Genomic DNA, 14,823 nt, shown 5'->3' with positions numbered 1-14,823 from the left:
TTGTTGAACAAGAACTTTGTTATATCAAGCGTTTGTTAAAACTGTCAATATTTGCTTTTGGCATCCTAAAGACTATAAAAGGCTGCCTTTCAATATATTTCAAGCAATATTGTAAAAAGAAAATGTGCCTTGTCATCTTAAGGAGACTACCCAGGGAAGAGACCTTTTCATTACCCTTAATGGAACTTGGGTGAAACAGAGTATTTCAAATTCCTTTTCCTGAGACAGTTCAGGGGATGGGAAACAAAATCCTGGTGATATGGGTTGTTTTGTTGAAACTGTATATACATATATGATAAAAACAGGTAGCGGGGGCTGAATTCCCCCCTTAAACGGAAAAAACTGGAGCAATTTACTAGATCCCATAAATCGGATGCGCTGGCGCTGCAGGAAACCCACCTGCGCCGGCAGGACCAGGGCCGCCTGCTCTTGAAAGGCTTCCCGCAGTTATTGTTCGTATCAGGCCCAACAAAAAAAGGGGAGGTGGCCCTAGACTCCAGGATATCCTTAGGGATAGGGACGGGAGGTACATTATGGTTAGGGGGGAGGTACAAGGCGTGTATTACACCATCGCTTCAGTGTACGGCCCCAATGTAGGTCAGGAGCAGTTCCTGCGGGAATCTCTCTGAGTACCCTGGAGGACTTCACGAGAGGGCAAGTGATATTGATGGGGGACTTCAACCTTGCTTGGGATAGAGGGCGAGACAGATCACGGCGGGAGAACGTAGGAGGTGGCGCGGTGGCATCTCCCCAATTAAAGGAGAGATGGGAGGAGGCCGGGTTAAGGGATGTTTGGCGAGCTCTTAGGGTGGAAGAGGAGGGGTTTACCTTTTTGTCTGACGTCCACAAAACTCAGTCACGTATTGACTACATTTGGGTGTCTGCTAGCTTGTTGGGAAAAGTGGAGGCCGTGGAGGTGGGCCCTTTGGGGATAGCTGATCACCAGGTAGTGCAGATGACCATGCATCTCGGGAAGCGACGACCGGGAGTCTGGAGCTGGAAGTTTCCGGGGGAACTGTTGAGGGATCACATGCTGAGGGAGGAGATCGGGAGCAGGATCCAGGATTTCTTTGAGAGAAACAATGCCTCGGATACCAGTCAGAGTATGAGATGGGACGCCTTCAAGGCGACCTTAAGGGGGGAGCTCATCGCTATGAAGGCGGAGAGAAACAGGCAGCTAAGGGAGTTGGTGTCTCAATTGGAAAGGGAGGTTGAGGCGGCCAGGGCACGGGTACAAGAGAACCCCACGAGAAAGACTTACAGGGAGTATTGGCTGGTGGAGGGACAGTTAGGGGTTCAAAGGACTAAAAAAGCGGAAGACGCTATGTTGAGGGTGCGGCAAGGATTCTACGCCAAGGCTAAAAAAAGGGGGCTCACTTTTAGCCCGCCTTCTTAGGGGGCAGAGGGAGCAGAAGGTTATACTGGCCGTCAAAGATGCTGAAGGAAGGAGACTTACGAGGGCTGAGGAGATTCGGGAGAGGCTAGAGGAGTTTTATGAAGCGTTGTACTCTTCGCAGGGTCCGCACCCTCAGCCGCAGAAAGTTTCTGGAGAACCTGCTCCTACCACGCCTGTCGGAGGAGGAAGGTGAAGAGCTGGGCTGTCCTATTTACGAGGACGGGGTGCGGTCCATCATCGCGTCTCTTCCACTCAATAAGGCCCCCGGGCCTGATGGCTTCCCAGCCTCCTTTTATAAAACATATTCTCACCAGCTGGTCCCGCATCTAACAGGACTATTCAACACGTTTCGCGGCGGAGGCGGGATCACCCCTACAATGGAGGAGTCCAAAATCTCCCTTATCCATAAAGTGGGGAAAGACCCGGAGGACTGCACCTCTTACCGCCCAATTGCTCTTATCAACACTGAGGCAAAAATGTTCACTAAGATACTAGCGAGGCGCTTGGAAAGGCATCTGCCCTCCCTTATCCACCAAGACCAGGCAGGATTTGTCCTGGGAAGGCAAACTTCCAATAACATTAGGAGGGTGGCCCACCTGGTAGAGAAATCCCGTAAGACGAACACTCCGGCGATCCTGTTGGCGCTTGACGCTGAAAAATTACAAGAGGCATGGTATAAGTATATGTACAATTGGCATTACACCCTGGCCCGTTTGCACAGGATCTACCCGGCTATATCTGGGGAGTGCTGGAGAGGGTGTGTGGGGGAAGGTACTGCGGAACACATATGGTGGGATTGCCCAATGCTCCAGCCTTTCTGGAGCGATCTTGCACGGGCCCAAACACAGCATTTGGGGGAGGGCGGCCGTTATGATCCCCGGGAGATACTTTCGGGTAGGGGTGGTCAGGGGGAAGTGGGAGGGAGGCAAGGTCATCCCAAGGCGAAAGTGATCTCTACTTTGGCGGCGATGGCTCTCATCGCACAGATGTGGAAGTCTCCCTCGATACCGACAGAACAAGATTGGCTAAGGAAGATGTGGGACATTGTCTCGATGGAATGGGTTACGTATGCAGTCAACAACAAATTGGAGAACTTCTCAGCGGAGTGGGGAGAGACGCTGGCCTATTTGAGAGGGGAATTCAGGGAACAATGGTGCCCTCAAAGACTCAAGCTACTGGATATCTACTGGATATCTATGGTTAAGGGGGTGGGAAAAGGACTGACTGAGGGGGAGAACCCAGGGATGTTGTGGAGGGGGCTGGGAGGGGAGGGGGGATTATCTTGGGTTTGGTATTGGCTTGTTGTTCAGTTATATGTATTACGGTGAAAATAATAAAAAGAAGTTTAAAAAAGAAAAGGTAGCGGGCGCTCCTCTCCAGAAAGAGCATGGCATGATAACCTCTTCTGAGATGAGACTCTTCTGAGATGAGAGTTTGCAGCATACACTTTTTATATATATGATGTGTGCACTTGGTTGAAGTGACGAAAGAAATTATATTGTACCTTTTTGATTGTGTATGTTAGTGTGAGAGTCTGATGCATTTTGGACATACAATCAACTTATTTCATTTTTATTTGTATTGGTGGGAACATTCTCTTTAGGTCAGGGCACATTAGGACTTTTTCCAAACCCATTTTGTTTCAATAAACATTGTGAATATTGAGAACATTGCAACTTTGTGTCAGCCTTTCATTGTGACCCCTCACACTACTGATAGGCTGAGGTTCGAGGAGTAGGACCATTTGCACAATGTCCTTGATGTACTCCTCTCAGCTCGGAGACCCGCAACAAAGTCTATTTATTCCAGCAGGTGGTGGATATTTTCATTGTGGTGCCAGGAGAGGGATCTGGACACTTTCATTTATCCCGCTTCTGGGCTTTTTAGCTCTCTTGGACCAATCGTGCCTACAGATCAGCACTGTGAAAGTGTACCTTGCTGCTATTTCAGTTTTAAGAAAACCCTGGAACAGGGCTCATTCTTCAAAATCCCCATAGTTCTGCAGTTCTTCAGGGATTTGCGTAAACCGATTCCCCTATTGCAGTTTGTGGTTCCGGCATGAGATTTGATTTGGGTTTTGACATTATTTACATTCTTGTTCTATTAGATTGTTCACCCGTAACACGATTTTCCTAGTCGCTATCACTTCCGCTAGATTGGTGAGTAAGCTCCATGAGTGATCTGTTAAACCTTCCTGTTTGATTTTCTCCAAAGAGAAGGTAACTTTGAGAGTGAGACCCTCTTTTCTTCCGGCGGTGGTTTTGGATTTCCATCTCTCTTAAAATACTTCCTGTGTTTTTCCCCTCTGCCCCATCCTTTCAAGGCAGAGGAACAGGTCCATGTGCTGGATCCAGTGTGTGCTCTCTGCTACTACATCTCTCGGACAAGGGACATCCGGAAAGATAACCAGCTTTTTGTGGGTATGCCGGTGCACTTGTTGGTCCTTTAACAGGGGCAATAAAGATGCATCTCTGCAAAACCTGAGGTTACTTGTACCCTGCCAGCCAATGGCTGAATGAGGAACAGGCCCATATACAGAGAACTGCAGAGTTGACCGGCATGGTCCCTTTAAAGGAGGACACTGACTGAACTAGGTTAAGTCACTCTCTGATCCTGTTTGTGGGTCTCCGTCACCTGGCCAGGACAACTGCATGTGGGGTCTTACAGTCATAACCATTCAAGAAAACAGTGCATCCCCATGAAGTAAATGCAACAGGCTCCACACCAGTTTGCAAGTTCGCCTGGGGTTACAATCATACAGGTTTGTGGTCCCTGAACCCGAGAGACATGGAGTTCACAGGCACCTACCAAGCCCTATGTTTATACTTTCCTGAACCCTCTGAACTCCCTAACCCTTACTCACCACACTTCCAACTCCTCCTGTCATTCAAACAAGGCACATTATGAAATAAGATGCTGGACTCGGCCTGGATGGATTTCTCCTAGAATAACCACAATCCCCTTGATTCTATGTTAAAGTCTGTAGACAAACCACCTGGGTTGTTGGCAGGTGATGAAAACACAGAGGGCACATAGCGAAAAGAAGAGTGATGGGATGAATACTGAGGAGCGGAGTGGAGGATCAACCAATGGAGGATAGACAAACAGAGCAGGTGCCAGGGGAGACCATAGTAACTGGGAGAAGGGGGGAGAAGTGAGGAGGAGGTGACAATAACAGTACTGGAGGACGGTGGTTGAGATAATGATAACACTGGAAGAAGATTGTAGCGGTGAAGTAGAGGTTTGGTGGTGCTGGTTACGTCAGTAGAGGAAAGAGGGAGAGACTTTACGGAGGTGATCGGAATATCGGAAGAGGGAGAGACCAATAACACTAAGCAGATAGGGACTACGGATCAGGAGAACGGGTAGATGAGAACTGGTGGAAATAACTTATAAGACAGCTGGGTGCCAGGAGTGGGCCTAGAGAAACAAGGAGGATGTGGTGTCAGATCCCTACCTGATAACCAACCTAGGAAGGCAGTAGATGTCTTGGCTGAACAAAGACAGCATTCGGAGGCAGGAGGGGGCTTGAGCTTCTTGCCAGGAGCTTATGGAAGATCAGAAAGGGTACGCACACCTCTTTGCAAGTTCAGGTGGAAAGAAAGGGACAGGTCAAACATCTAAGAGATTGTACCTCTGTCTTGCCCAAAGATGCCAGGTACAAACTCAACATCATCCGAAGGAGGGGAGAGAAGGGCTGCACCTACTCTGCACATTCAAGGTGGTAGGAATACTTAATCGCACAGACCAGAGATAAAGGTTTGAGATACCTTAGAAAGCCCGCAACAAACACCAAAGCAAGAGAAAGGGTCAGAGGACTCTCAGTAGACCAAGACTGACAGGTTACACAGATGGAATTTACCCGGGACATTCTTTCGTGGACACAGGGAGACTGAACCACTCTAAACCTGAGATTACAGTTCCCCTACGAGAGGAAGGCATTTGTTTTAGGGCATGTCAAATGAAATCCCAAAGGGAATATTAAAGAGAGAGAGACAGGCGAAGGGGACAGAGAGGCAGAGTGGGTGGGGGAGAGAGGGCCAGACAGGGTGAAGAGAGGGGCAACTGGGGGGAGAAAGGGGCAGACCGGGGGAGAGAGGGGTGGCTATATGAGGGAGGATCACATGTGGGGAGACAATCTCCGGGAGGGGGTGATGGTATCAGCAGGTGAGATATGGTAGCCCCCTTTCCCCTTGCAGGATGAACCTCCCATTTACAATACTCTAATGAACTATTGTAATTCCTCACCTGCTGTTACGCTCACCTGGTATCCACGGGGACGCCACCCAGCCGTAGGGACTCTGGTATCCTTCTCTGCGGTTCCCAGGTGTGACCAGCGGGGAAGTTCTGCCTGGAATACAGGTGGGCAATGTTCAAGACTGGGCAACTGGGGTAAGCTGCCCCCCACCACCCTGTATGCCCGCAGCCCCTCTGGACCTCTCCTCACCTTGTTGTTAATTCTGGTGTGCTCTCTGTCCTGCCTTCTTGGCAGGGGCACGTTGTCCTCTGTGGGCGATGCGATCTAGTTACTTCACTGATGCCGGCCCGCTTTGAGTCTTTCAGGTAGGTCTTATTGCTGTAGTATACTGTTGTTATTTTTGCATGCCTTTCTTGGTTTAATAAATGTCTTTTTCTCTTCCTTAGGTGCGCGGAAGTCCAATGTGATGCATTGGCTGAATTGGGTCTCGCCGGTAAATGATGGCGTATAAAGAGCGCTATGATGCGGTAAGTAGGCGCTATGCACAGCGCTATGATGCCTTGCCTTTGCTAACCTGTTGTCTTTTCTTTCCCATAGATCGCGGTGCTCACCCAGAGTATGAAATCCCGAGACGATGCTGGTCGAGGGGTGACTTGCGAAGTAAGCTTTTTGGGACAGTTCTTTATGTTGTAAAAGTGTCTAATGTCTTGTTTCTTCCTTTCTTGCAGATCCGTCGGTCCGGGAGACGGGCTGATCCTAGGATGCTGTTCGCAGGAGCTGTGGGCAGCTAACGGTGAAAATTACAGGTAAGCTGCTGCTGCTAACGATGTCCTTTTGTCTCTTTACAGATGCTGTTCTTCCGAGGTTCGTGGGTACAGCTGAACACGATGAGCGTCACGTTGCAGGATTGCAAAGTAACGCAAAGCGTGTTATCCAAGTCGGGTGTGGTTTAAATAGCTTCAAGAAAGTAGTCTAGGTAAAGTAGTTCCTAGGCTACCACACCCAAAACACTAAACCGCATAGCTTGGTTCCAAGGAGCCAAGCTATGTGGATGCCTCCATGTTGGCTGGCACTTGAAATAAAGTAGTTTCCTAAACACTAGTCTTTATTAAGTATGAGCCTGGCGCCAAACGCGCCAGGAGTGGCCCCAAGAGGGCTTAGGCAAAGGATGCCTACGTTTGTTGGAGGCCCGAGCCAAGACCCCTCCTGGCCCATGGGCTTGCCAGGGGGTTTCTGGATGTGGGTCGTGACACTTGCTCACTACATGGAGAGCATTGAATCCCTTTTGTTACAACCTATAGGCCAACTCTCAAACACGGACTGCGAAAATCATCTGTCATAACTCCACATACCGATCCTCCATGACTGACTTGCCATCAAAACCCATCATAGACATTCATCCAACATTTTCATGCAAGTTGCCAAAAAGGGACTACTGTTCCCAAAAACACATCAACACTGTGACGAATAAGAGGAGTGGAGGAATGCAGAGCAAGAGAATCCCCGAGCACAGGCAGCGCTCTAGCTGCTGGGAGCACACACCTGTGCCCGCAAAATTCAAATCAGAATGGCAGGAAACTCAGGGAAACTGCTGATGGGAGCGGCTGTTTCAACGGGCTGGAAGGTCATCGGTGGAGCCAACCGGCTCAGGAGCTCAGAAGCAGAAGGCTGCACTGAGGCGATAACACACAGCGGGAATGCTAGAAGCCAGTGCAGGGCTCCTGGGCGTTTGCCGGTGTCGTAAAGCAGCAGTTCACCTACCGGAGACCCGTGTGAAGCAGAAGAGCCCAGCAGGAGTCGCGGGAAGTAGGGACACGGAAAGCAAATGATCTTGAGGCAGAAAGCACCCGAAAAACTGTTACCGGCGGGCTGCGAGAGGAATAAGGAATGCTGTGAAGAGCCGGTGAGTCCACACTGGGACAAAGGGAACACCAGGGGCTATTGGCGGCCACGCCAAATTCAAATAATTAAACATAACGGAACTGAGAGAGAAATTTAGCAGTTTACAAAACACGAGTGAGAGAAAGTGAAAGTGCATCTTCTAAAGAAGGGAGACTTTGAAGTTTAAGACTATGTGCCGCATGTGCATATAAGAAATGCTAACAAGGCAGTATACAACAGACAGAGTGTATTTGGTGAACTGTCAAGAGTGGAAGTGTGAGCAAAGGCACACAAGTGGAAAGCCCTGGCTGGAGAGTATACCAGGCAGTTACAGGTGTATGTTTGCAAGAAGCCTTGGAAGGAGATTGTAACCAGCAATTGCAAGAGTGCGATTCCAGGAAGCCTGGCAGGAGAGTATACCAGGCGGGTACAAGTGTACAAAGAAAGTCCGGGTAGGAAAACATACCAGGCAAGGACAAATTGAGGAGCATATAAGAACAGCCAAAAAGGTAGTGCTGGTCCCAGAAGCTAAAGAGCAAAAACTTGGCAGAAAAGTACACCAGGTATCCTGACAAGACAAAAACAGCCAAACAATATTTGTGCATGATTTTGGTGTTGAACCAGAAAAAAAAAAGAACTGTTATTTGTAAGAAAACATGAAGAAGAATCCAGGGGAAGGGAGACAACCTTTGGCGCAAGGAGCCACATTCTTTAGAGTCTTTTTGTTGGAGTTACCCATTTATTTACCCGTTTGAACATTTCTAGAACACTGAAGGCCAAAGACATTATCCTTTTCACCTTAGAGTTCATTTCCATTGAATGTGAGGGTCAATATTAATTTGGACACAGGATGGTTTTGTTTTGGACATCCTGACACTGACATATCCTTAGTATATGTTCAGGTAGGGAAACACCTCTAGTGCAGGGACAACAAGCTGTTTTCCCAACCCCTTTTTTTATCAATAAAAGTCTTTAGCCAAAACCATGTTGAACTTGTGTCGGAGTTTCATTCCTGACTCCTCATAGTACTCTGTCTTGGCATGCTTCATACTCATTTTCACCTAGTGACAGTGGCCTCCTGTGTTTTGAATGCTCCAGAGTTGCCTACACTTCAATGCGGTCAGTGCTAAGGACGGCCTTTGTGGCATTTTATGATCCAATTTATATCTCAAGCAATGCATCAATGTGGGGCTCCTCATCTGCTTTCTACAAGCACTACGGTATGGATCAAGGATGTTATGTGCAACCTATTTTGCTATGTTAGGATTTGGTCTCTATGCAGTGAAATCTCCCATTGGTATGGAGTAAATGGACAGGACCTTGCAGAAGTTAGGTTATCAAAGTAGTGGCTACTGTACTCCTAGTCTGTAGTGCCCTTTCTTTCAGACACCTTACTGCCATCCACATCTGTCCTAGATATCTGCCAAACATTGTAATCTATTGTCAAGGACTGGGAAGAGAGAAACAGACTAGCAAAGAGAGATGGATGGTGAAGCACATGCACCCAGGTTCCATCAATGAAAACAATATCAAGATCACTTTTTGCTGTGCAATTCAGCCCCAGTTCCATCACCAAGGATATGGTATCGAGAAAAGGCGACTGTAGATATGGTCACACTAGTCACTACAGTGATTAATTTATTATCTTAACTTTAGGAATTTGTTATGAATTTCAGCAATCTCAGTGGCATGATTTATTTATAGCTTCCCAATCACACCACATTTCTCGCCTTCACTTAAATCAGTGCCCCTTTAAAACATAAGGTCTACCAAACCTCTGCATGCATACTTTTTTTCCTTCCGTAGCATATTCCCTTAATGATATGTCTGGCATGCGTTTTCCCCCCATCAACACTTTTACCTAGTCTAATTACATGGCTTATTCTCGATTTACAGTGTTGTGATTTGGCTGGGAGACTTGAACTACAGGCTATGCAAATATGATGCAAATGAGGTGAAATCTCTTATATCAAAGTGTGACATTCAAGCACTCTTGAAATATGATCAGGTGAGTTAATTTATTTATTTTGATGTGAAAATCTGAGTAGTATATATTGGATAAATAGGGTGTAAATGTTTATCTTTTGTAAATGTCCTTTTTTTCCTTTTGACATTACAGGGATGTGGATTTTCGTTTGTTGTATGATCGATAGTGTCATATTGATTGTTTCAATCATGGTGTTTTGTGGATCATTTTTAGACTTTGTACATTTTGTATTCTGTCCTTTTTATTAACTGTAAACAATTGACAAATAAGAAAGTAAATAGCATTTACTTAAAGGCAGAGATAGAAAATCACTTTCAATTACTACTTTCAAACTGTGAAAATGGTAGATGTGAAACATGTACCTAATACCCATGCTCTTTGTTTGGTGAGCATATGCTCTTCTTGGGTGTGGAGGGCTTTCCTGCCTTTAGTGGATCATCCATCTTACAAAGATATATGATTGGTTCATAAAACTTAAAACCTCAAACGACAGTAGTGGCCTTTACATCTGAATTGTGGAATGCTCTCTGGGAATTCTTTGGTTATATTAGCTGACTGAGCCCACAGGCATATTTTAAAACATCATTATTACATGCATGTCTGATAAACATTTATCCGCAACTACAAAATGAGCACATGCATGCATTTGATTTCAAAAGGACACAGCTAACTTCAGAGTGATTGAATGCTGTACACTGGAGAGGGTGAATGCAATGGTGGGTTTAGAATAGGAAGGTAGGTTTGAAACGGACAAGGGGTGAGCTGGCTGACAATGTAGAGGGGGTGAGAAGGACCTAGCAATTAGTGGCTGATAATGTGTTTTTGGGGAGCAGTGGCTTTAGTACTTTCTGAAATGCTTGAGGGAGGAGGCAATTCTGATGTGTGTTGGTATGTCCTTCCAGTGCACGGGTACATAGCATGAGGGTTTTTCTTTTTTCTAAGTTTTAAATATTAGAGGATCATGGCTAGGAGCTGCACAAGTGGATGCAATTATCTTGCTTCACAGAAATTTTAACTGAATATGATCCTTACATTTTGTCCATATGATAATTGCCTTTGCTATTTCACACATAGGAAGTAAAACGGCCCATCCTTGTATTCCCAAACTCTCATCCTCTCAAACGCGTCTTTCCTCTCATCCCATTGTGAGTCAATTTGTGGGGTGCAAGGAGACTTCTAAACATCCTTTGTACACAGCAGGTGGGTTTTCTCAACCAATAACAATTGCAATGCATGGTCGCCATTGATACTGCATGAAGACCACCTAGGGCATTTATGAATTTGTAAATGCGATGGCCAAGAGCCTGCCCAGCCTGTCACTTAAGAGGCTCTGATATGTCATTTGTCCATTTGAAAATGAGGCAAATGTAGAGCAGCCAACCAATCGGTTTGGCAACTGGAAGAATGCAGAGTGTAAATATTGATTGATCTGTTTTTGGCTGATACTTGTGATTCAAAAGCTGTTTGCAAATAATGCTGATTGTCAGCGGTCTTCTTGATTCCTTCTGCAGGAAAGACCTAGTAAAATCGCCAAAACCTTCACCAACATATATTTAAAACTAGCACTGGGGCCGATCCTTAGGATTTTCCCCCAGACTTGTCAGCAGAGCAATCTATGGAACTGACAGAGTGAATAGAAATATAATGAAAAAAGGGGCATTGGGCTTTAGCACATCGAAACTCAAAGAAATATAATGTAAGACATTGCTGAAATAACTTTGGAAACTTGTTATTTGCAATCTGATAGAGAATGTGAATTTGAGAATACAAGGATTGTTGGTTGTATCGTGATGTACATAAAAAGCACATTATGCAACTTCATAGTTATATAAGCCAATCAAGTGAAACTAGTAGAGTTGAAAAATATTACGTAGCAACAAGGTATGCATAACCACCCTCCTCAAACAAAATAAGTGATGGCACAGAATGTGTAGACAATCTGATCAGAGCCAAGTTTATATAGGGCATACCTGTACAGTCCCCACACTCTACAAAACTGATCCCCATATTAAAACCTTTTTGTTTTCAGTTGGTCAATTTTAGAGGAATGGAGGTGGCTTTCAGGGCCACTAACCCTGAAAAAATATATAGAAAACAACTCCTCAAAAATCAAATTCTACATGGAATTTAGATAGATTCCGGGTAGTCTGGTAATTTGAGACAGACTGGCTAAATCTTGCAGATGGTCTTAGGGATGCTTGTGGACATGATACATCTCCTGATTGAGAGCGTAGCAACAACAGCATCAGAAATGTCATTGCCAGAGCAGTGGAGTTGCGTTTCCTACCAGCCCCCTTAGTAGACAGGCTAACCCACAGATATCTTCCAGCACCAGCCAGACAAAATGACCCAGCACCTTTTCAGTGAATGATTTACAGAACCTGAAATGGCCATATGGGATACTCTGAAAAGTCTGGTCGCACAGGAGACTTGCACCCCACTGGCTTTCTTTCAGTGTTTTCTGACAGGAAATCCCCAAAGTTAAATGCATGGGGCTGAACATGATTTGCCTTTGGCAGATTAGCGCTTTGTTTGGTAAATGCAACATGCACCCTGGTGCCATTATGCCCACTTCCCTTGGGACATCACTGGCAGTAGGAGGACACTTGTCTCATAACTTGGAGAGATCCTTCCAACAACTGAAAAGCATTGGCAAGGAGCTGGTCAAACAATTTAGCTAAAGTGTACGTAATACAACACACTGTGTGGCTAGGTCATGTGTCCTGGTGTCCTTGTCTATTAGCATTTGTGGATGAGAACATGCACAAGTTGTTCAAACTACATTTCTGGACCTGCAGTTTGACAGCTAGAATCACTTTGGGAGCTGGGCTGGCAGGAAACCTAGAGAAATTGATGGCGTCGAGAGCCACTGCCAAAGCCCTTGTTCAGTCAGCCAACCTCCACATCTGCCTTAATTCTGGAAGAGGCCAGCCTGCCTTACTCTTTCCCGCAGGAGGGCATAGGCACTGGCGAAAGACAGAATTTGCAGAATAAACAATAGTCAATCCTGCTAGCATATTCCTGTGGTATTAGCATAATTGACCTAGAAACATTTGACCTAAAACATTTGATTGAATTGTTTTGACCTTTTTTTCGGTCAAATATAATTAAATGTTCTGATGCTTGTTAATCTGCTTAGAATCACATGCTGTGCATAGTCTGACATCCAGTGGTAACTGCAGAGGATTGCTTCTTGTCTTTCGAGAATCGAAAGGGGACGTCGACATGGGCGTGCCTGTAACACTATCCCTAACGTGACGTGTAGTGTACCCAAAATCCCTCACACGTTGGGGTCCCTCAGATTGTTTATTCCCGCCCAGTTTACTAGTCGCCTTATTGTTAGGCAGAAACCTGTGCAGTTCCCTTAGGGAACAATGCAAAAGATTTAGGACTACAGGTGTTAGCAGTAAACCCACGTGGTAGCAGTCTGTACCACCCAGATTTACCTGGTAGCTGTGGCTGAGCAGTCAGACTTCTCTCAAGAAGAGTTAGGCAGTATGCAAAGTATACACAATAGGCACTCAGAAACACCAATACAAGCAAACACTGACCAGAGCTTTGGTATCAAAGTATATAATTATTTATTTAAAAACACACTGTTTGAAACACTCCAGCACTCTTGTTGTAAAATATTCTAAACACAGTTACTATTGTAATATATACACTCCTTTTTCCTTATCAGATAAGTCTCAGTAAAACACCACTTATTTTCATACAGAGGTGAGCGCTTAACTAGATGGCACTCCAATAAGTTTGTGAGAAAGGGAGGGAAACAGACAGAATATGTAAAGGTACACCACTCTAAGATTCAGGAACACTGTTAGCAAGGCAGAAGAGCAAAAGTCACTGGTGAGCCAAAGTCCAAAGGCTGGGCCCACTCTTAGAGAGAGCAGAGCACAAATGCGCCCAAGATCACACAGTTACACTAGGCTTAGAAAGTCTTGCAGAGAGTTCAAAAAGAGTTTAGAGAGGCTTAGGAAAGTTTAGCCAGGGTGTCCCAGGCTAACCCAGGTTCGAAAGCCGGGGGCTAAATCTACCCCGTACAGTCGGTAGCAAGGGAAGCCTGGCGGGACACAGTACCTTAAGTGGGAAGGATCCTCCAGCGGTGGCAGTTGTTCCTGGCAGTGGGTGCAAGTCGCGTTGTGGTCCAGGGGAAGAGAAGATCTCGACTTGGAGGAAAGATGAAGGTCGTTGCACTACCAGGGAAGAAACCAGCCGCAGAGTTTTCTGGTTAAAGGTGGTACCTTTGTTCGCGATCGTGGTAAAATGTGGTATCCTGGTTGCCGGGGTGCTTGGCACAGGCAAGGCGGCCACGAGGTACGTCGGGAAGGCGAAAAGACAGTGAAACTGGTTATCCCCACCAGTCAAAGGAAGAAGACTCTCCGGCAGGAGATCTCCTCTGTCGTTGGGAAAAGTGGTGAGACGGTCCAGCAGGGCTCCACCGGTGGTGGCGTTGTGGCAGGTCGGCACAGCTTCTCCCTTGTCGGATTCTTAGGTCCTGTGGCGACTTCTGAAGTTCCAGTCCCCAAAGCCCTGCTTTTATGCAGAAAACCCCCATTCACTCAGCCTAGCTGTCACTCAAACATGCTAAGTGGTGAGACGGCCGGCTCACCACTTGGGCCAATCAGGACGGAGTGCGACTTGAGTTGCCTAGGCAACTCAGTCCAGGGTGCCTAAATCCCCCTCCACCCCTCCTAAGTACCCCAGACAGAGTGGCACCACTTTGGAGGGCTTCTGTGGAGAAGCCCACCAAAAAGTGGATCAAAGGGCTCGACTTGGGTTGGAGTCACAGAAGAGAACACAAACGCCATTTTAGAATCAAGTTTTGGCAAAAAATACCAACCGGAGAATTAATATTAATTAAATAAACCGGCGGTATGTTCGAGGCTACCGTAAATAATTAAATAAAGATAGTAGCCTAAAACAATGGGGAAATCCCAGAAGAAAATATTTGCGGTTGAATATAAAAAGTAGTATCCACTGCCACCAGCCAAAACTCGATCAGGGGGGACGGAGACGTGCCCCCTCGACTAACAGACCCCGGAACAATTGAATTGCCCCAGCCAGTACGTCCACAATATGATGGTTTGTACTGGTTCTGTTCAGAATTTAAGACTAGTAAAGTCATTGTGACTTTACATGCCCTGGGAGACAGTAGTCAGTCCCAGGGTATGGAGTCTATACTGGGGGGTCACTATGACACCCCTGTGTTACTGCACTGAGGGTGCTGTGTAACACACATCACAAAAACACATGAAGCCCTATGGAGTAAAAGACCCCATAGCCCATTAAACACATCTAGATTCAAAGAACACACTCAAATCATGCCCAAGAGTGAGGGTAAAAGAGTCTCACTCTTGG

At 46.2% G+C, this 14,823-nt stretch overlaps 1 protein-coding gene across 3 annotated transcripts in view; it reads left to right on the top strand.

Annotated features, from left to right (window-relative positions):
- Positions 1–14,823, top strand: part of OCRL (OCRL inositol polyphosphate-5-phosphatase) — a 1,330,750-nt gene that overhangs the window by 571,805 nt on the left and 744,122 nt on the right. For all 3 annotated transcript variants that reach the window (XM_069612980.1, XM_069612981.1, XM_069612979.1), the window contains one exon: positions 9,372–9,483. In XM_069612980.1, the coding sequence (XP_069469081.1) occupies positions 9,372–9,483 (112 nt within the window). The remainder of the gene's footprint in view (positions 1–9,371; positions 9,484–14,823) is intronic.

This window comes from Ambystoma mexicanum, chromosome 5p, assembly GCF_040938575.1.
Source record: "Ambystoma mexicanum isolate Mex_15411 chromosome 5p, UKY_AmexF1_1, whole genome shotgun sequence".
NCBI classification, from domain to species: domain Eukaryota; kingdom Metazoa; phylum Chordata; class Amphibia; order Caudata; family Ambystomatidae; genus Ambystoma; species Ambystoma mexicanum.
This window is presented reverse-complemented; position numbering and strand designations above follow the sequence as displayed.